The sequence below is a fragment of the Cucurbita pepo genome, chromosome 12 (genome assembly GCF_057944985.1).
Source record: "Cucurbita pepo subsp. pepo isolate OVF chromosome 12, ASM5794498v1, whole genome shotgun sequence".
In the NCBI taxonomy this organism is placed as follows: domain Eukaryota; kingdom Viridiplantae; phylum Streptophyta; class Magnoliopsida; order Cucurbitales; family Cucurbitaceae; genus Cucurbita; species Cucurbita pepo.
The window spans coordinates 13242791-13262247 of record NC_141809.1 but is presented as its reverse complement, the minus strand read 5'-3'; the positions used below and the strand labels follow the sequence as shown (position 1 = coordinate 13262247).

General features: G+C 35.2%; 4 protein-coding genes across 7 annotated transcripts; 2 read left to right on the top strand and 2 right to left on the bottom strand.

Annotated features, from left to right (window-relative positions):
* LOC111806793 (SURP and G-patch domain-containing protein 1-like protein) lies at positions 1-4793 on the top strand. Of its 2 annotated transcripts, none has more exons than XM_023692255.2 (9): positions 1-124; positions 1081-1514; positions 2388-2514; positions 2676-2779; positions 3120-3287; positions 3486-3620; positions 3729-3917; positions 4199-4377; positions 4473-4793. In XM_023692255.2, exons 2-9 carry the CDS (start codon positions 1103-1105, stop codon positions 4497-4499), a joined length of 1341 nt encoding a protein of 446 aa, XP_023548023.2. In that variant the 5' UTR covers positions 1-124; positions 1081-1102; the 3' UTR covers positions 4500-4793. The 2 variants fall into 2 exon arrangements, with proteins under 2 accessions (XP_023548023.2, XP_086985436.1); XM_087129310.1 differs by having other exon boundaries at positions 21-274.
* Positions 4794-9989: 5196 nt separating this feature from the next.
* Positions 9990-13183, top strand: LOC111807717 (transcription factor bHLH130). Of its 3 annotated transcripts, none has more exons than XM_023693562.2 (7): positions 9990-10156; positions 10253-10849; positions 11442-11710; positions 12361-12528; positions 12625-12690; positions 12769-12834; positions 12925-13183. In XM_023693562.2, exons 2-7 carry the CDS (start codon positions 10333-10335, stop codon positions 12967-12969), a joined length of 1131 nt encoding a protein of 376 aa, XP_023549330.2. In that variant the 5' UTR covers positions 9990-10156; positions 10253-10332; the 3' UTR covers positions 12970-13183. The 3 variants fall into 3 exon arrangements, with proteins under 3 accessions (XP_023549330.2, XP_023549328.2, XP_023549329.2); XM_023693560.2 differs by having other exon boundaries at positions 12766-12834; XM_023693561.2 differs by having other exon boundaries at positions 9991-10156; positions 11445-11710; positions 12766-12834.
* LOC111807718 (thaumatin-like protein) lies at positions 13033-14024 on the bottom strand. The gene is made up of 2 exons (XM_023693563.2): positions 13875-14024; positions 13033-13805 (listed from the first exon to the last, which is right to left on the bottom strand). The coding sequence occupies exons 1-2, from the start codon at positions 13918-13920 to the stop codon at positions 13144-13146; spliced, it is 708 nt and encodes a 235-aa protein (XP_023549331.1). The 5' UTR covers positions 13921-14024; the 3' UTR covers positions 13033-13143.
* Positions 14025-16149: 2125 nt separating this feature from the next.
* LOC111807665 (cytochrome P450 705A22) lies at positions 16150-18468 on the bottom strand. Its single transcript, XM_023693483.2, has 5 exons — positions 17816-18468; positions 17559-17735; positions 17315-17480; positions 16848-17018; positions 16150-16731 (listed from the first exon to the last, which is right to left on the bottom strand). The coding sequence occupies exons 1-5, from the start codon at positions 18391-18393 to the stop codon at positions 16252-16254; spliced, it is 1572 nt and encodes a 523-aa protein (XP_023549251.2). The 5' UTR covers positions 18394-18468; the 3' UTR covers positions 16150-16251.
* Positions 18469-19457: the final 989 nt, after the last annotated feature.

Sequence of the window (19457 nt, the reverse complement as noted above, 5' to 3'; positions counted from 1 at the left end):
CGAATTTCTTTCGACATTTGATACGGAACTGAAATTTTTCTTTTTATATTTTATGAACGGCGAGCGAAAGGCCATCTCTTCTACTTCACTTTTGTGCGCGAAACACAAATTGCTGAGCCTGAAGGTCAGTTAATGATTTATTACAATTCGATTCTTCCTCTAATTCATCTTGCGATCGTTAATCAGCGTTAGCGGAATCCAGTCGGCGTCGAGTTTTGCAGTCGAAGCCGAAGATTTCCGTTCTCAGATTCAAGATTGTTCACGGAGCGTCTGGGTCGGTTAATTATTTATTTTGATTCGTTGAATTATATTAGTTACTCGCTGTCTGTCGTTTTGGATTCTGTATTTTCGTTTGTTTTCGCTTTTGATTGTGATTGTTCTTCGTAGGCTTTTAGGTTCTGGAGTTAGGGTTTCTTCGATATGGTTTCTCTTTAATTACGCGGATGTTTATGTTTTGTTTTTCCACGCACGCAACATTTTGTATGGGCTCTCATGCCTGCACCAACAGAAATACGGAAACATTAGTGTGTATTTGTTAATCGTCGTCTGTTGCCTGGTTGTTGTTAATTTCATTTAATATTCGCCGTTTTGATTTGGTTGGTTTACTGTCATGAGTTTTTTTTTTATTTTGTTTTTATTATTGTTCGATTAGATAAAGGCCCCCATGTTTAAGCAGAGAGTGGTATGAGATTTTGTGGATGATTGTTAATATCAATTCGTCTGTTCTGGCATGTTGTTTCTTTTCTTTCTATAAAGTGGCACTGTCTTGGTGTCTTTGTGGTATGTCAATGGAAGGTGCTGATAAATTTAGGATCTGCTGAACTGTGTTTATATTTTTTTTCTTCTTTACATAGAGATGTGGGATTAAACAATGTTATGTTTAATTAGTGAAGAAGGCCGGGGGCTGTTTGAAGGGAGAAGGTTTCATTTATCCTTTGGGATTTCCTTTTTTTTTCCTTGATGATTTGAATATTGATTTTATTGTTTCAAAGTTGTCTACGAAGTTTGGTTCTCTCCTTTTACATCATCGTTTAGAATGTTTGGTTGCTTGTTTGTCTAATGATGATTCATTCTAAGCAGCTCGAGTACTCAGTTCCTCTCGATGGACAAAGGAATGCCCCCTACCCTTTTTGTCAACGATGGTTCATTTATGGAAAGGTTTAAACAACTCCAACAGAAAAATGGCGATAAGGATAAGGATAAGGATAAAGGTGCTCCCTCTGAGGAGCCAAAACCAATCAAGATTATAGCAGGGACTTCTATTCCACACAGTACAAGTGGTAAAACTGGTATACAGTTTAAAGGTGGTGAGATTCGTAAGACTGCTCCAAGTGGAAAACTTGCTTTCAGCTTGAAGCAGAAGTCTAAGCTTGTGGCGCCTTCTGTTAAGTTAGGAGCAGATGAGGATGAAGATGAATCTGATGTGGTAGATGCATCTGATCATCTACCAGAGAAGCGTCAAAAGTTAGGTCCACAAGATGGTACTGAGCTGTCAGTAGTTCAATCTGGTGATGGTAATTACTACTTTATACTGATACTCCTTTCTTGTTATGATCAATGACAAGTACTTGTCAGAGTTTGTAAACCCATAAACCTGTTCTGTTTAAGGGGTTTTTGGTTGCGGTGGTGAACTGGTTACATAATTTCAGCCGTTCTGTTGTATGCATGTTCAATACATCATGATTCAAATTCTTTCATCCTAGAGTATGGCTAGAATAACTCTGTTAGCTTGTTTTATATATTTTATTGACAAGTTGACTCAATTTATTCTCTTGAATAACTGTTATCTATTGGTGTTGGAAAATTATTTGGGATAGGAAGGTGAGTAAGTAATTTATATGTATATTTTTAATTCGCTAAGGCTGACAGACCTTGATTGATTTCCGTTGAAAAGAGCTATGTTGTAGTATGTTCTTTTTCTTGCCTGTACTTGGCCTTTGTATTTCCAATTTTAAATTGGTCTATTGAAGATTTCTTCCTGATTTCATCTTCACACTTTAAATCTTTTTTTACCAACATTTTTTGCACAAAGAGTGCGCCTTGTTCTTGAATCTACAGACAACCATTATTGTTCAATCAGGGGGTTTGGGCAATGTAGAATTACCATGTAGGTTGTAATCCATTTTACTTCAATTAACTGCATTGGCTTTTGTTCGGACCGTGAGTTTAGATCTCATCTAAAACTTGGACTGCTTCAGATGTAGAGTACAAAGCACTCTTGAAAATTTCTTGTCTCATGAATGCAGTGTATACCTTTAATACCTTTCAACATTGGTGGAAGAGATGTTCAATGAAAGAATTGGAATATGTAGCAGCCTGCTGCAAGAGTAATTTGCATTCACTTGTTCATGCTCTTGGTTTTAATCAGTTTTATAAGTGATATGCAGCACCACCTTCACCAAGTGATCCTACAGTGAAGAAAGTTGCCGACAAGCTAGCAAGTTTTGTGGCTAAACATGGAAGGCAATTTGAGCATGTAACTCGCCAAAAAAATCCTGGAGATACTCCTTTCAAGTAAGTTCTTGTCGTGGTTCAAAAAGTTTCCATGAATTGTTCTTTCTTAACATTTCCCTTTCTGCTACTGTTTCTTGTATCTATGGCTTCATTTGTTACTTGATGCTTTCCTTCTCAAAAATGATTTTTTTTTTAAAATGAAATGTTTATTGTATTTGCAGATTTCTGTTTGATGAGAGTTCTGCAGATTTCAAATACTATGAATATCAATTAGCTCAAGAAGAAAAAGCTCTTTCACAGATCGTCGAATCTAAAACATCCAATGGTAGCCCTCTCTCTTGTTTCTCATATTATAACCTTTGAAAACCAGAATTGGTGTTATTATGAAAATTGTGTTACATTTGGGCATTAGTTTTTGTTGTGTACTTGTGAACTTTAGGTGTCAAGTTGGGGAACTTTTTGGGATTAGAAGAAAATAAATGTATTCTGAAATAAGACTTCTTATCTTTTCTTTTTTTTTTTTTTTTTTTTTTTTGTGATTTTTTTCCTTTGAAATATGAGGTCCCTTTTCTTATGAAAGATATTAGTCTATAGGGGCAGGCTGCCTCCATTTTTATGGGACTTTGAATTGTTTTTCACGTTCATTTTTCTCTTTCTATTTGTAGATGGTGGGAGCATTCAAACTTCTAAGTCAAGGGTTGGTTCCCAGAAATCTCTCCAGCAGTCTTCCTCATCAAATTATCAATCCCCTGCCTCTGCTCTATATGAATCGTCTGAGGATTCAAGAACTTCTGTGGGTTCATCTAATACTACTGCATGGTCTGAAAGGACAGGTAACTGTTTGACACCTTGACTTCCTTTTGTCTTGTAATCCTAAATTAAGGTGCTGCCCCTAAAATTCAACTGAGAGTAGGGAAAAAATGGGCATCTTATGTCCGAAATTGTTGGAGACATTTAGCCGAAAGCTTTTGAGTGCTCACCATGTTCAATGAGTTAACATTGTAATTGTCACATTGTCTTCACATTATAAGGTGAATCTAGGCCACCATCAAGTGGAGATCCAATTGCAATGATGGAATTCTACATGAAGAAAGCTGCCCGCGAAGAGAGGATGAGACAACCTAAACAGTCAAAAGATGAAATGCCCCCTCCCGCATCTCTTCAAGGTATTAATACCTACTGGGGTATACCTGTTTGACCATTATTTATGTAGCTTTTAGCATTATTGGTGCAATTGTTTGAATTTCCTTTTCTATATTGGGGGTGCTTTGCAGCTTCAGCTTCTTCAGGGAAAAGGGGGCATCACATGGGTGACTTCATTCCCCAAGAGGAGCTTGAAAAGTTCTTGGCTACGTGCAATGATGCATCCGTCCGGAAATTTTCTAGAGAAGCCGCTGATAAGGCTAAAATTCAGGCTGATAATGTGGGGCACAGACTCCTATCTAAAATGGGATGGAAAGAAGGTCCTCTCTCTCTCCCCTCCAACCCATCTTTTTTGCTCACACACCAGAGGACACATTGCACATACCCCCAGGGCACAACCATTGGACTAAACAATGCCAGTCTCTAGTAAATTCTTAATTAGATCTATCTCAAGTGCATTTTCCTGAAGCTTTTGACAAGTCATTAGACTTCTTTTCCTGGAGTTTATATTGAACCAAAAGTTTAGATAACGATTCCAGTTCCTATGAAAATACATTTGATGACGGAGGAACCTTCTAATACTGGCAAGTGCAAATCGCAGGGGAGGGTCTGGGAAGCTCTAAGAGTGGTATTGCAGATCCTATACTGGCAGGCGATGTAAAAACAAATAACTTGGGAGTTGGAGCACACCAACCTGGCGAGGTGGTTCCAGAAGACGATATATACGAGCAGTACAAGAAGCGCATGATGCTTGGTTATCGTTACAGACCAAATCCACTGGTATTTATTCACGACACACCCATTTTAGTTTGAAGTCGCTTACTTCAATGCCTATGTTAATCAAGTGCATGTGTTTTTTTATTTGGTTTTGGTAGAATAACCCCCGGAAAGCATACTATTGAATGATGATGGTTCTGCTAGGCGTGATCGTTCTGGGCTACGTTTCAAAATTGTGAGAAAAACCAAACTACGTTGTTGGAACTGAAATTATCTTGTCGATCTATTGTGGCATAATTAATGTCTTAACTCAATAAATAGATAAAATAGACGTAGTTCTTTTTGTCAATTGTTTCATTTTTTTTTCTTTCTTTTTTTGCTTCATGCGGTGTGGTGGTTGGGGTCATGGTTTGTTAAACCCTCTTGTGCTTAATGGGTATTGTTATTGTGTTAAATATATACATAGTTTGAAGCCTTAATCACTTCTTTTTGTTTCTCTTAGTTCCATTGTCTTGCTAAAAGCTTATCCTTCTGTAGTCTTTCTTGGTAGTCGAACAAGAGATGGGAATTGGGAATGGGAATGGGAATGGGAATGGGCCTGGCCGGCCCATCTTTAGGTTGATCAAGTGTATAGGATAAAAGTATGGCATCATAGATGATCTGAATAGTCAACTTCTTCAGAAAATGATAGAATTAAAGAAGAAAGATTGTTAAAGAAGTTTGGGTGATCCATAAGAATAAGAATGGGAAGCTCCCACACCCGACGCCTCCGGAAGAAGAGGGGGCATCATAATGTGGTGTCCTTGTTTCCCGCCACTGATACCAGAAGTTGTTATCTTTGTTTAGAATCTCAATTATTTGATGTGTCCCTTCATAGCCATACATAGTAGCGCTTTAAGAACCCAATTGGTTGAAGAAGATGAGGATGATGCTCTCTATGTATGCTGTAGAAGCTTGAAGAACCCAATTTTGAAACAAAAAGAATAAAATAAGAATAATGAAAGGAAGATGATAAGGCCACGTTTGGCAGTGCTTACCGACTTTTTGGTGGGATTTTGTGCCTAATCTTAGTTGTAATTAGTTTTGTCGTTTCGTGCCGCAGCAAAGGGTATTGGTTCTTTTTTAAAAATACCATCTTCTCCAAATCTGTGGTCCAAATTCCTCTTTTATCCCTTTCTTTTTTCATTCCATTATTAAATGTCTTTTTCCATCCTTTTCCTTCCATTTTTTTACACTCTTAAATTTTTTAAAATACAAAAAAAAAAAAATCATTATTATATTATTTTATCATCTAATATTCATCTTATTAACACTGCCAACCTCGACCGACTCAACTCTACAAGCACATCTTGAGAATTTGAGTAAACATTTTCCCGCCTCTTTCCACAAATAAGAGTAAATTCACTAGACCGCTCTTTTTACGAGTTCATTAAGAAGAAACTTATTGAAGTTTATAATGTATCAAATTATTATTATTTATTTTTTTTGTATCTATTTAATTTCTAACTTGGATGTAATATTAGGAAATGGTTAAATATCATTAAATAAGAATCTAGTTAGCTTCTCCCTTATCATATCAACATTTTATATATTTTTTAAAGAAAAGTTATAGACTTGGATAGGCATAGTCAAGCAATTAAAGTTAAAATAATCTTCCTATTATCTTGTAAGTATATTAGTTTAATATCACCACCACCTTCTCTTTCTTATAATATTACATTACACATTGTTGAGAGACATTATTTAGATCTACATCTCATTTTATATGCATATAGACTAACTATATCAAATATTATCATAATTATTTACTTCTAAAACAAACTCAAGTTGTCACGTTAGGGTTAAAAAATTTAGGCATTTTTATTCCGACCGACTCGAAAATGGGGTTCCAACCAAACTTTTAAAAATATTAGAAATATTTAACATTTGTAACTAATGTTAGTAATGTGATGTGATTTGTAAATATTTAATATTGAAATTTTAGTTATTAATGTAATATATATAATAGATAAATATGGTTTTTTTATATAACAACCCAACTCAACTCAACTTTTTCTTAGGGTTACCTAAACTCTATTTGAGTTGTTCGGGTCTTCAACCCAACCAACTTAAAATTTCGAATTAATTCAAAAGATTTTTTCTTCAACCCAACCAACTTAAAATTTTGAATTAATTCAAAAGATTTTTATTGACCACGGGTAGCTAAATTCTTCTTCAATTTCTCTCTCTTTCTCACTCGGGCAATAATTTTTAGGAATGGAAAAAAAATATATTAAATTAGAAATCTGTGATTATGATAATTTCTACTTTTAGGTGCTTGATATTAAAAAAATTCATTAATTTAATTTGTTATTATTATTTAAAAAAAAAAAAAAAAAAAAAAAAAAAAACAAATAGCTTCAAATTGTCATTTGGGACGACAACAAGAATGGGGTGACGTCAGCTTCTCAGTCACCCATTTCAAACTTTCAGCTTGTATCCCATTGTACGGACAATGATAAGATGACGTCATTCAAGTATTTTAATTATTGCTTTCTTTTTTTAATAAAATCATTTTAATTACTTTTAAGTTAATTTCTTTTTTTGTTATTGCTAAATTCTATTTGACTTTGACTTCAATTTACTTTGATTTAGCTCCTCTACCTAGTTGATATAAATTTATTCATTAATTACTATAAGCTTATTGGTAATTAAATATTAATAAAATAAAATACCACCTAATTACAACAGAGAAATTATAATTAAAAAATAATTAAAAAAAAAATTAAAATTTCATTGTATTAGAGTAGTGAATGGGACAAAATATTTATATATTAGGAAGATGAAAAAAATATATATAAAGTAAATGAATTACAAATATATAAAGAAAAAAATATATTATTTTACGGAAAAAGGGTAAAAAAAAACGTGATAATTTTGTAAATAATAAGATTAATTTGACCATATACAAATTATAGTTTAATAAATGGTAATTAAATTTAGAAAATTGCCCATTTTGTCGGCTAAACTGCCCTAGCTGACTTTTAATAATGTATTTATTTATTTATGTTTAATAAAACAAATAAAAAATAAAAAAAAATAATATTTGTTCTTCCCTTGGTTGAAATTCTAAACCTTGAAACCGCTTTTAGAATGGCGGTATTGTTGACTTTAGTTGTCAAAGTCTTTTTTAAGAACACGAGGTTTACCAAATTTATTTATTTTAATTATTTAATTGTATTTAAAATCCATAAGTAAATATGGTTTGTCGTATTCCATTCAATATTTAATTGTAAATTTAATTGAATATATTGAAATTTTAGATTATTTAAAAAATAAAAAATCAGTAAATTTTTATATGAAAATATTTATTTTAAATACTTTATTAAATTTAATTAATTTACAAAAATATATATAAAAAATCGAATTAAGCACAATAATTAAAAAATAAATAATAATATATGGTGTAGGCACGAAATTACATTTTTATCCCCATTCATCTTAACAAAGAGAATAAAATTAAAGTTTATTCTAATTCTTATTATTATTATTATTATTATTATTATTATTATTATTATTATTATTACTATTTTGCTTTCAATTTTAAAGATTAAACAAAAATTAAGACCATAATTAATCAAGTTTATGAAAACCTTAATCAATTAATGTTTTATACAAATTATTTTGTAGACTTTTATTTTTATATATACATCATTTTCTCAAATAATTTATTAAATATTTACCGGTAAAGAAAATAAAAAGTATAGTTTAATTTAAAAATTAATGCAATGAATAAAAATGTCATGTGGGTACTATGTGAGATTTTTAATTCACATTCATACGTGTTGTAAATGAGAGGCAGTTCGTAGTTGACTATTTCAAAACACGAGCACCAACTTGCGTTGTTCCTAATAAATTTAGTTGACTTTTTTTTATCAAAGTCCACTCCTAGTTGTGTAGTGAGTATACCAACCAGCAATATAACATTAATTTTATTAATCGGTAAAAAAAATTAATTAAGAAAACTCCAACTTTTTGTTTCATTATATGTTTGTTGTGAATACTCTAATTTAGTGACGCGGTAACCACCGTAATATTTAGAGCTTAAATTAATATTCAATACGTTAAAATATGGTATGCAACGTTGTTAGAAACATATATATTAAGATAATAGAAGGCCGTTAATTTTTTCTCCTATTTATTATTATTTTTTGTGCAAATCACAAGTTAATAAACACGATTCTCTACAATAGTATGATATTGTCCACTTTGAGCGTTGACTCTAAATTAGTCAATGTGGGACTTTCATCCATCTGCCTTGAACGAGGTATGAAATTTGATAAATTTGTCAAAATGAATATAACTGAACTAATAAAAAAAGTACTCGAACTTTCACGGACAGGCTCGTGGAAGATGTGAAGAAAGAAATGGTAATAATAATAATAAAAAAAAAGAAAATAATTGATATTATTGTAGTATTGATTCTCGATTAGGTAATCTTGAAGAATTGAGAAGGTTTGACTTTTATAGATTCTAACTCGGAGGCTGACTCGGGTGAGTTATGGGTCGAGTCAGGTATTTTGGATCCATATAGAAAGCATCAATATATCGTTAGACATTTAAGATGGCTTCATTTTCAAACTTTATGAGAAAGTAAAGACTTTTGATACAACAAAATTTCTTGTAGAAGCCAAGTCGGCTAGGACTATTTATGACTATCAAAATATCTCCCCCAACCTTATCTTCCTATTTTTTTTGTCTTTTACTACTGTCTCCGATCAAAGAATTTATATTAACGTCTTGTTCTTTGTGAGACGTGACAACAATATAACATGTCAAGTTATGTGAGATCTCATATCGGTTGGAGAAAGAAACATAATATTTCTTATAAGGTTGTGAAAACTTCTCCTTAGTATACACGTTTTAAAACTGCGAGGCTAACGGCGATACGTAATAGGTCAAAGTGAACAATATCTACTATTGATGGGTTTGGGCTGTTACAAATGGTATCAAAGCTAGACATTAGGTGTGTCAATGAGGATGTTGGGCCCCCAAGAGGGTGAATTGTGAGATCTTATGGTAGTTGGAGAGAGTAACAAAACATTAATTACAAGGAAGTCCTTGAAGAGAAGCCCAAATGGGACAATACCAGTTGGTGGTGGATTTAAGCTCGATCGATTATGATTATTAACATCCTCCCTTCTATTTTACAGTCGAATAAAATTTTAAAAAAAAAATAATTAAAAATAATTTCGCTAATTTTAATTTTAATTTTGTTATTAATAATTTAATCTTATTTATTTATTATCCAAATGGAAATTTGGCAATTTTCTTGATTTTTTTTTAAATAATTAATATTAAACTTTATAGTTAAAATATTGTTTATTAAGTGAACTGTGTAATTTAATATATAAGCGGAATGTCTTGCGAAAATAATAGCAAAATGAATAATAAAATTTAATTGTTTTAAAATATTTATATATCTAATAATGTTATTTTAACAAAAATGATAAATAAATTGAAAAAACTACGTCAAAAATCTCGAGGGGGCGGAGGATGACCGTTTTGGTCAACCAAAATCTGATGTCACGGATCAGATTTCCACATTCATGAATGGCATTTTATGTAATAATTTGCAAAATCAAGGGTGTTTGGATAATACAAACCCCTTAAATAGATGAACAGGCGGCTCAATGGGTTATCGCCATTTGCTCTTCTTCTTCTCCTTCTTCTTCTTCTTCTTCTTCTTCTTTTCTTCTACGCTTGGAAGTTCTAGTGAAGCGTTTTCAGTATAAGAATCATCGATTTTATTGCTCAGATTGCTTCCTAAGAATCTCTTGTCTTGATTTTGCAAGTTTTTGAGGTGAGAAAGATTGAAAATGGTGATTGTCTAGAATTGAAGTTTTTTTCTGTTCTTGGATTATGCTTACTGTTGTGTGTTTTTATGTTCTGTTTGCAGACTTTGGGTTTTGATTTTGTTTGAATCCATCGAGAACAGTTTTTGGGATTTGGAATTTCGTCGAACAGTTTAGGGGCACTATGAGCCTTCTTTGCAGTCCAAATTTCAAATTCTCCAACGACGAAGTAAAGAAATACCCTGATTTTATGGATTGCGATTCAACGAACAATCATGTTTCTCAACAAGAAAACCCTAACTCTGCTCCGCACTCTCTGTTTGCGAGTCTAGTGAATGGAACTGAAGGTTTTGATTCGAGCAACAATGGCGGTGGGGGCCGTGAGGATTATCGCTTCATTCGATCTTCGAGCCCTGGGGTGGAGGCTTTTTTGTCTAGGTTTATGGCGTCTGATAATGAAGAAACCTTTGATTCGGGGTCTGATGAGAGGGCGGTGAAACAGGAAATGGGGGAATCGGTGCGACAACATAATGAGTTCTGTAATCAATCCTCTTCAATGGTTAATTCTGCTGGTGGAGCTCAGATTGGAAATTTATTTCGTGTTATGAATTCTTCTGATTATGGTGCGAGGAATTCCACTAATCTTTTCAGGCAAAGTAGCTCTCCTGCTGGGTTTTTCTCTAATTTGGCTCCTCAAAATGGTATGAAATCCCTTTTTGGTTTATGTTTTGGTTCTTGTTCTTTCATATTGGTGAAGTTCTTAGCTCCAAATCTGAATTTGGTTTGATTTCTTGTGAAAATATGGATTGCTTCATCTTCTTGTACTCTTTAAGAATCTGACCCCGTATGAACTCGAGCAAAAGGCTACTGAATTGACCTATTTCTTGTTGTAAGAGTCCAAGTTCATCGTTAGTAAATATTGTTCTCTTTAATCACTTTGAGCTTAAACTTTGGACTTCTCTCAAGGTTTTAAGCCACTCCTATTAGGGAAAAATTTTCACACTTATAAGGAATGATTGGTTCTCCTCGCTAACCGACATGGGTCTCACAATCAATTGAATGGGTCTCACAATTAGTTGGAGAGGGGAACGAAGCATTCCTTGTAAGAGTTTGAAAACCTCTCTTTAGTAGATGTGTTTTAAAACCTTTAAGGAAAGCCCACCCGAAAGGGAAGCTCAAAGAGGACAATATCTAATTGCGGTGAGCTTGGGCGGTTACACTTTGCTTTTTTTGACTCGCAGAACGAATTCTGAGTCACTTTTTAACAGGACTACCTCTTCTCTTGATGACTAGCAGGCAATGCTGCGAGGGATATCCAGAAGTTTGGGAGTTGCAGCAGAAAAGATGTGGATGTTGCTTATCCATATAGCCGGATTGGTAGCCAGATGAACATATCTGGGCAATCGTTTGCCTCAACCCATATGCCTCCAATTGCAGAAGAGGAGAATAAAAGGATAAGAGCTGTAAGAAGTTCTTGGGATAGCTCAACAATCAGAGACTTAAAAAGAGGGAGAGATAACAATGGACGCACGTTTCCAACATCAATCCTGCTTGAGGCTCAGGTACATCTTATACAGTTCTTGGACCTGCCAAGTTTTGTCTGCTTCATGTGCTTTGAAACTCAGTTTGTGTGAGATCCTATATCGACTGGAGAGGGGAATGAAGCATTCCTTACAAGGGTGTAGAAATCTCTCGCTAGTAGACATATTTTAAAAACCGTGAGAATGACGGTCATACGTAGCAACGGGCCAAACGGACAACGGACAACTAACAATGGGCTTGGGCTGTTATAAATGGTATTAGAGCCAGACACTAGGCGATATGCCAGCGAGAACGCTGACTCCCAAGGCGGTGGATTGTAAGATCCCACCTCGACTGGAGAGGGGAACGAAGTATTCCTTATAAGGGTGTGGAAACCTCTTCCCAGTAGATGTGTTTCAAAAAACTGTGAGGCAGTTTTACGTAACCGGTCAAAATGGACAATATCTGCTAGAGATGGGGTTTGTGTTTTTACAACTGGTATTAGAGTCAGACACCGGGCGATATGCCAGCGAGAACCCTAACTCCTAAGAGGTGGATTGTGAGATCCCAAATCGGTTGGAGAGGGGAATGAAGCATTTTAAAAACCGTGAGACTAGCAGCAATACGTAAACGGACCAAAGCTGACAATATCTACCTGCAACCGTTTGGCTTAACACTCTTTGTTCTGCAGAATGCTGATTCAGGAAATGACATTCGTGGATTGGCTCATCATTTGAGCTTACCTATAACTTTCAACAAGGACCCAGTGGAGAAGTTTCTGAGATTTGAAGAGCCAGTTCGTCACCAAATTCGAGCAAAAAGAGGATGCGCCACGCACCCACGAAGCATCGCAGAGCGGGTAGATCGATCGATCGATCCTCTCTTTGTTCAATCAAACTCTCATTGATTGTCCTTATCTAATGAACTCTAACTCGTCAAATTCTTGAATTTGCAGATGAGAAGAATCCGAATTAGTGAGCGAATGAAGAAACTGCAGGAGCTGTTTCCTGACATGGACAAGGTAATTATCCTCAGCCCACCTCATAAATCTTTCATACACCGCACAGTTTTGATATCTAAACACTCTTCCTTGCAGCAGACAAGCACAGCTGATATGCTAGAGCTGGCCATTGAATACATTAAAGGCCTGCAGAGACAGGTCAAGGTAGCCTCCTAACAAACACAAAGTTAATGAAATCACATGAACATCCAACCAACCAACGCCTTTTACTCACAAAAGCTGTCTTTTTTGCAGACCCTTACCGATACGAAAGCGAAATGCACGTGCTCGGGTCAATAACAATAACCCAGAAAAATGATCTGTACAGACCACATAGTAAGCTTAAAGGAACATGAAGATACAAGAAAGAAGAACACAACATTGTGTACAATATTTAAAAGTTATAGGATTTAAGGAGATTGTCTGTCATAGAATCTATTGTAAGTTACAAGTTCAATGTAAAAGATCATTCATTCAGCAATATCTAATTGAATAATTTGCTTTCTGGCATGTATATGTGCTTGTTGGATCATCATATGCATAGCTATAAGCCATCGGACAAGCTAACTTGAACGCTTTCGAGTAAACCGTCGGTTTGCACGTCTGCGGGCTGCCATATGCACCCGTGCAGCAATACTCTGGCTTGTCGAAAGCCAAGCATGCACTCCGACAAGCAACAACCGTACCGTTCTTCTTCATCTCCAAACCACGGGGGCATTGTCGATTCAAGTCCGACAGGCATTTCACCATTTGACAATTCCCAGAGCCACCATATGGGGATATTGAAATCGGCATGTTATAGCCATCAACAAGGCTAACATCATAGAAATCCAAAGGACTGTCTAAGGTGAACTCTGCAAGTGTAGCAGGCGGGGCACCTCCTGAGCCTGAACATTTAAGCACGCCACCGCAGTCGCCCGTTTCGCACCTTCCATTGCCAGAGACATCGAAGGAACATCCACGACGACCCCAGAATCGGCCAGACCATCCAGCAGGCGCCTTGATCGTTACGATCTCGCCAGGCTTAAGCTGAAATCCGCCGCTCATGAGCTGAGGCTTCCCAGCTCCTGGTTGGATTCCTGGCCATATTATGTCACTACATTTGTTCTCCAAAGTGAAAACTGCCGCATCAGTTCCTGAAAAGGAAAGCTATCAATCAAAACACGTTAGAAAGAGTGAAAAAGAGAGAGATTTGTGGTTGGTACCCATGAAAAAGCACAAAAGCAGAAGCAAAAACAGGAAGAACTCCATGGAAGCAGCAAAATGGAAGCTTGGAAGAGTTGTTTTTAAGGGCAATTTTCTGACCCTGAAATTATAAGAATGGGCAACAACAAAGTCAATAACTTGTCACATGATGATGAATGTCTTGAGCCTTAAAAAGTTACCAAAATTGGGTGCCAAAACTCCCTACCAGTTGATTATGAAACCTAACAACACAAAGTATGCCAATTTATCAGCATTTATGGGTTAGGTTGAGCTTTTGAAAACAACATTACTTTCCACCGTAAGAATCATGTGATGATATGATGAGATCGAAAATTTTGCAGAAATAGATAATGAAATAGGTGACAGAGATACGGACATGAAATAAGTGGCAGGATGAGGACAGAAAATGCTTCCCATCTCTGCCCCCTCTCCGTGGACATCTCTAATTATAACTTGATACTTAATATCATCGGAAACATCGATAGTTGAATCAAAATCTCATGAAACAAACCAAACATATATCGTCCTAAAATATAAAAGCTTTATGGGGCATGAAATGTGCAATGTCATGCTTTGCGTGATTGACATGTGATCCATGTAAACAGGGCCTTCTTGGGCCATGGTTCTACTTTTAGATATTGATATTGGGCCATCTTCTTAAATGGGCCATGGCTATATTTTTACATATTGATGTTGGGCCACCTTCTTAAATGGGCCATGGCCCTATTTTTACATATTGATGTTGGGCCACCTTCTTAAATGGGCCATGGCTCTACTTTTACATATTGATGTTGGGCCACCTTAAATGGGCCAGCTCTTTTTACATATTGATGTTGGACCACCTTCTTAAATGGGCCATGGCCCTATTTTTACATATTGATATTGGGCCACCTTCCTGACAACAAGGCCCAATAAGACTTTAATCCAACCGATACTACTAAGTTAATAAAAATACAAAATTTTATACTTTAAAAAAAAAATATATCCTAAATTGTTGAATAATACACTTAAAATATTAAAAAGTTTAAAATTTTCTTTAAATTATCAAAATTTCATTAATATTTTAAGCTTTTTTAAAAGCGTAAAAAAATCGATATTTTCCAAAAGCTTAAGGGTAATATTGAAATATTTAAAAATTCAATATTATTTTCTAGACAAAATATAAATTCAGGCCATTTTTATTAATTTAGCCATAAATAAATTACCTCTTTTTTAATCTACAATTATCATAATAATTAACCATTAGTTTTTCTTTTGAATAATATAATTTTTAATAACTAATGAAGTCAAAGCACATCCTAAAGAACTAATCAAATATTATTAAAATTAAACAACGTAAAATTTGATAAATTACTTTTGACTCTTCAAAACTATCAAATTTAACTACTTAATTTGATTATAGAAATATTATAAAACTATAAATTAAAAATAAAAAATTATTAAAATATGTGAATTCTTGTTGAGTTGGTCTCAACATGTTTGGTCGAAGCCAAACTAAATAAAAAAAATAAAGTTGGAAAAATAATTATAATTTTTGGAATTAGTCTTTAAAGCTTATGAAAATTAATTTAATTTTATATTCTGATGTTCAACTTTGGTACAGATAATGATGTAATATTTTATTTGATAAAAATAAGGAAATATATAAATATATAATTTATGAAGATTTATGTGATTTGTTTGTTGTAATAAAAAATGTTTGGAATCATTGAAAGATACTCGGTCAATGCCCACACACCCACGTTTTATTAATTTATTTGCTTATTATTATATGATTTATTTAAAATTCGTAAAGTCAAAGGTCAAACTTCCCACATGACACAGATTTAACCTATTCCCATTAATTAATTATTATTATTTGTGACGTATGAGTTTAACCTACAATTTTATATACTAAACTAATTTTTGACTTAATTCTTTGATTAAATTAAGGTTATTTTGTTTTATTGTGATCGGTGATTCTATGTTTATGATATTTTCAAGTGTCATGAGGACACTGGGTCCTAAAAGGAGTAGATTGTGAGATCTCACATCGGTTAGAGAGGAAAACGAAACATTCTTTATAAGGTGTGGAATCCTCTCCCTAACATACACGTTTTTAAATTTCGAGAGAAAACCCAACAATATCTGCTAACGGTGAACTCGAGTTGTTACAAATATTCAGCCATAAAGCTTTTGTATATCCACCCATAATTGCTTACGCGGCATACGAATATAATTTAATAGTAATTGATATTTTAATAGAAAAAGGACAGTTTTTTATTTGTAAAAAAAAAAAAAAAAAACAAGTGGTAATTAAGTAGAAGTAAACAATAAAATACATATTATTTCCTTCTCTCTCTCTTAAAATATTTGAAATTTATTTATTTATTTATTTTAATTAGAACCAAAAGGGTTGAACTTGACAACAGGAATGCAGTTGAGTGGGTGGGCCATGGGCAACCCGAGACCCGACCCGATCTCCATATTGGCTTTCTTGTCGTCTTTGCCGTCCACTTTCCAGTCAAAGCACTGGACCATGGTGGCGATGACGAGGGTGCTGGTGGTGAAGGCCAAGGTGGAGCCAGGACAGCCCCGCCGTCCGCCGCCGAACGGAACGAAGCTGAAATTCTGGCCCTTGATTTCGTACTGGATCTGTTTCATTCCCTCGTTCTCCTTGGTCGGAGAAAAGAATCTCTCCGGCCGGAACTCGTTCGGATCTTCCCAGACATTTGGATCTCTCATGATGGCGAACAGGTTGACCCCCACCATGGTGTTTTCCGGTATGTCGAAGCCGCTGATTTTGCAGCTCTGTGGACAGCTCCTCATCGCCACCGGCACAGCCGGGTACATTCTTAGCCCCTCCTTCACCACCGCCTGCAAAATTAATAAATTCAAATTACTAACCGTTAAACCAATATTTAAAATCAGATAAAAACCGACAATATCATATCAGGATGGAGAGTCATAATTCCTAACATTTACAATCTTACCTGCAAGTAAGGCATGTATGCAACGTCGGTTTCTTCGACCAACCTCGAGTCTCCGACGACCGAGAATATCTCTTCTCTAAGCTTCTTCATCTCCTTTGGGTGGTTGATTAGCTCCGCAATTATCCATTGCATCACCTCCGTCGACGTTCCGGTGCCACCGACGAAAAGATCCTACAAAAATCATTATTTAATTAATTTGGTTCCTAAATTAAAAACTAAAATCATGGGTTTCTTGAGAATTCAAAAGGGTTTCTTAAGAATTTAAAACATTAAAAAAAAAAAAAAAAAAAAAAAAAAAAAAAAAAAAGACATCCTTAATTTTGTCAAAGTTTCAAACTTTAAAGAAGACCCAGATCCAAACCCCTTTGATTACAAAATGACAAGACAAATTGAAGAGGAGCAGTTCATATGCCAATAAAGACACAAAAAAGATGATGCAAACAAGTTAATAATAAGAACAAACTTACCAACAAGAAAGCCTTGACGTTTGTTCTTGTAATCTTAAACTCAGCTTCACTATCTTGATGAACTTTCAAGATTATATCCATTAAGTCTCGATCTTCTCGGTCAAAACCCTCGATTTTTCCTCGTTCTTCGTGTTGCTTTAATGCTTTCTCCAATATCGCATCGTATCTGAAGTTGTTTTGTGAGATTAGTCGAGTATTACGTACGTAACTATCTAAATGAATTTATGTATGTCGTGTTGTATACCTCATCGTCACGTCGATAGCTTGTTTTCCATATAACCAAAATGCTACCCTTTTTAGTGGCCATCCGATCACGTCGCCGAATGCTACTTTTGCTCCGACTTCCATTGTGTCTTTTACTAGTTGTCGGATCTTCTCGGATTCGTCGCCGTCGTCCGCGCATCTTATGTTCATCATCATCCTGCTCAAATAAGATTAGTGGTTGATTATGTATCATATTATTGATAAACACTTCTTTAATAATCCTTGTTTATAACAAACCTGCAAATGCTATTGTTGGTGAGCTTCATGAGCTCAGCACCAACATCAACGAGCTGGTTGTTCTCGGCCGAAGCTATCATTTTGCGCAAGAATCGCAATACCTCCTCGTAACGAACAGCTCGTGAACGTTCGACTTGCTTAGGAGCGAGAAGCTCAGTCATGGTGAGCTTCTTCATGAAGCGCCAATAGTCGCCATAAGGGGCAGCAAAGAAGCCGGAACTTCCATACGGGGTCTCGTCGCTGAAGGCGAATTTGGGTCGAGAGGAAAAGGCGAGATCTTGAGTCTTAAAGACCTCGGTGGCGAGGGAGGTGGAGGAGACGACGATGCAGCGAACGGCGCCAAGTTGGAGGCAAAGAAGAGGGCCGAATTTGGAGGCGAGGGCGGAGAAGGACTTGTGGAGAGAGGGGGAGAGGAGGTGGAGGTGACCGAGGAGAGGGATCGACGGCGGGCTCGGCGGGAGACGGAGGTGGGAGGAGGAGGACTTGGTGGTTTTTGATCTATGGAAGAAGTATTGGAGGAGGAGAGTTGCAAGGAAACAGAGGATGATGTAGAGGATGTAGGTGTTGGCTTCAGTCATTTCTCTCTTTCTTGTTGAGACTTAGAGAGTGAGAGAAATGAATGAATGAATGAATTGTGAGTCAATCAATTTGTTTGTGTCATTTCTTCTTTATTTATAGAATTTCAAGACTTGGATCTCTCCATCCATGTATGAACATGAATGTGGCCACCTCGTTCACGACTATTACATGCTCTGTTTGACCGTATCTTGTTTAATATACATGTATATTGTGTAGATATCTATGTTTCACGATTTAATGTGATTCACACTCGTTAGAAGGTTGGAATGTCTACGTATGCTCTAATTGACTTATAGACTAGATGTCATGTGTTATGGAGGATATGTATGATTTGTTAATGAGGCTGAGCTTACTTGATCATTGAGCCACATTTAGGGTTCGTTAGAATGACATAGATTGACTGGGTCTATGTAGGGATAGTTGGGGTGCAACCCCTGATCATGAATTTACCTCGGGTCTACTTAGAATATAGGAATGCGGCGTCACCCACTTAGGGCTCATGGCACGTTAAAGGGTACTATTGAGGGGGTTTCAGTTGTACCTAGTGGAGAGCCAACCTTGCACTATTCTAGCCTAGAATGACGTAGAAATAGGGAGTACTATCATGTGTCATAGATAGAATGCTCGACTCTTCTATACTTGTTAGACTCTTCGATGGATGATTTACACTAGATAAGGGCTATAAAATTTTAAACTTTCAAGTAAAAATTAGGTTATTTGGAAGTAGGGTTATCTTATTTTAGTAAATTTTAATAAAATTAAAATGGTAAAATAATTAATTAATTAATGTTTAATAATTTGAGAAAAATATATGGTTTGTTTGGTTGTTTATCATTACTTTTAGGAATTATTAAGGGGCCAATATAGACTTTAATAAAATATTGAAATTATACGTATTTATATTTCAAGAAATGTACTATAAAAACAAATCAAATTCATTTTACAATAAAAATAAACGAATATTAAAACTTGAAATGAATTATTCCAATAATTAAAATTTTAATTTGAAGTTAAAAATGACTATATTATATTATTTATGACAACCTGAATGTGTATATTTATA

What these genes read in the sequence shown, in the direction of transcription:
- LOC111806793 (XM_023692255.2), top strand. Translation starts at nt 1,103, where the DNA reads ATGGACAAAGGAATGCCCCCTACCCTTTTTGTCAACGATGGTTCATTT. An exon ending in TGCATGGTCTGAAAGGACAG is followed by an intron (nt 3,288 to 3,485) that starts GTAACTGTTTGA and finishes TCACATTATAAG; the next exon opens with GTGAATCTAGGCCACCATCA. An exon ending in GTTACAGACCAAATCCACTG is followed by an intron (nt 4,378 to 4,472) that starts GTATTTATTCAC and finishes TGGTTTTGGTAG; the next exon opens with AATAACCCCCGGAAAGCATA.
- LOC111807717 (XM_023693560.2), top strand. Translation starts at nt 10,333, where the DNA reads ATGAGCCTTCTTTGCAGTCCAAATTTCAAATTCTCCAACGACGAAGTA. An exon ending in TAATTTGGCTCCTCAAAATG is followed by an intron (nt 10,850 to 11,441) that starts GTATGAAATCCC and finishes CTTGATGACTAG; the next exon opens with CAGGCAATGCTGCGAGGGAT. An exon ending in CACGAAGCATCGCAGAGCGG is followed by an intron (nt 12,529 to 12,624) that starts GTAGATCGATCG and finishes TTGAATTTGCAG; the next exon opens with ATGAGAAGAATCCGAATTAG.
- LOC111807718 (XM_023693563.2), bottom strand. Translation starts at nt 13,920, where the DNA reads ATGGAGTTCTTCCTGTTTTTGCTTCTGCTTTTGTGCTTTTTCATGG. An exon ending in GCTTTTGTGCTTTTTCATGG is followed by an intron (nt 13,806 to 13,874) that starts GTACCAACCACA and finishes TTTCCTTTTCAG; the next exon opens with GAACTGATGCGGCAGTTTTC.
- LOC111807665 (XM_023693483.2), bottom strand. Translation starts at nt 18,393, where the DNA reads ATGACTGAAGCCAACACCTACATCCTCTACATCATCCTCTGTTTCCTT. An exon ending in ACCAACAATAGCATTTGCAG is followed by an intron (nt 17,736 to 17,815) that starts GTTTGTTATAAA and finishes TTATTTGAGCAG; the next exon opens with GATGATGATGAACATAAGAT. An exon ending in GCTATCGACGTGACGATGAG is followed by an intron (nt 17,481 to 17,558) that starts GTATACAACACG and finishes AAACAACTTCAG; the next exon opens with ATACGATGCGATATTGGAGA.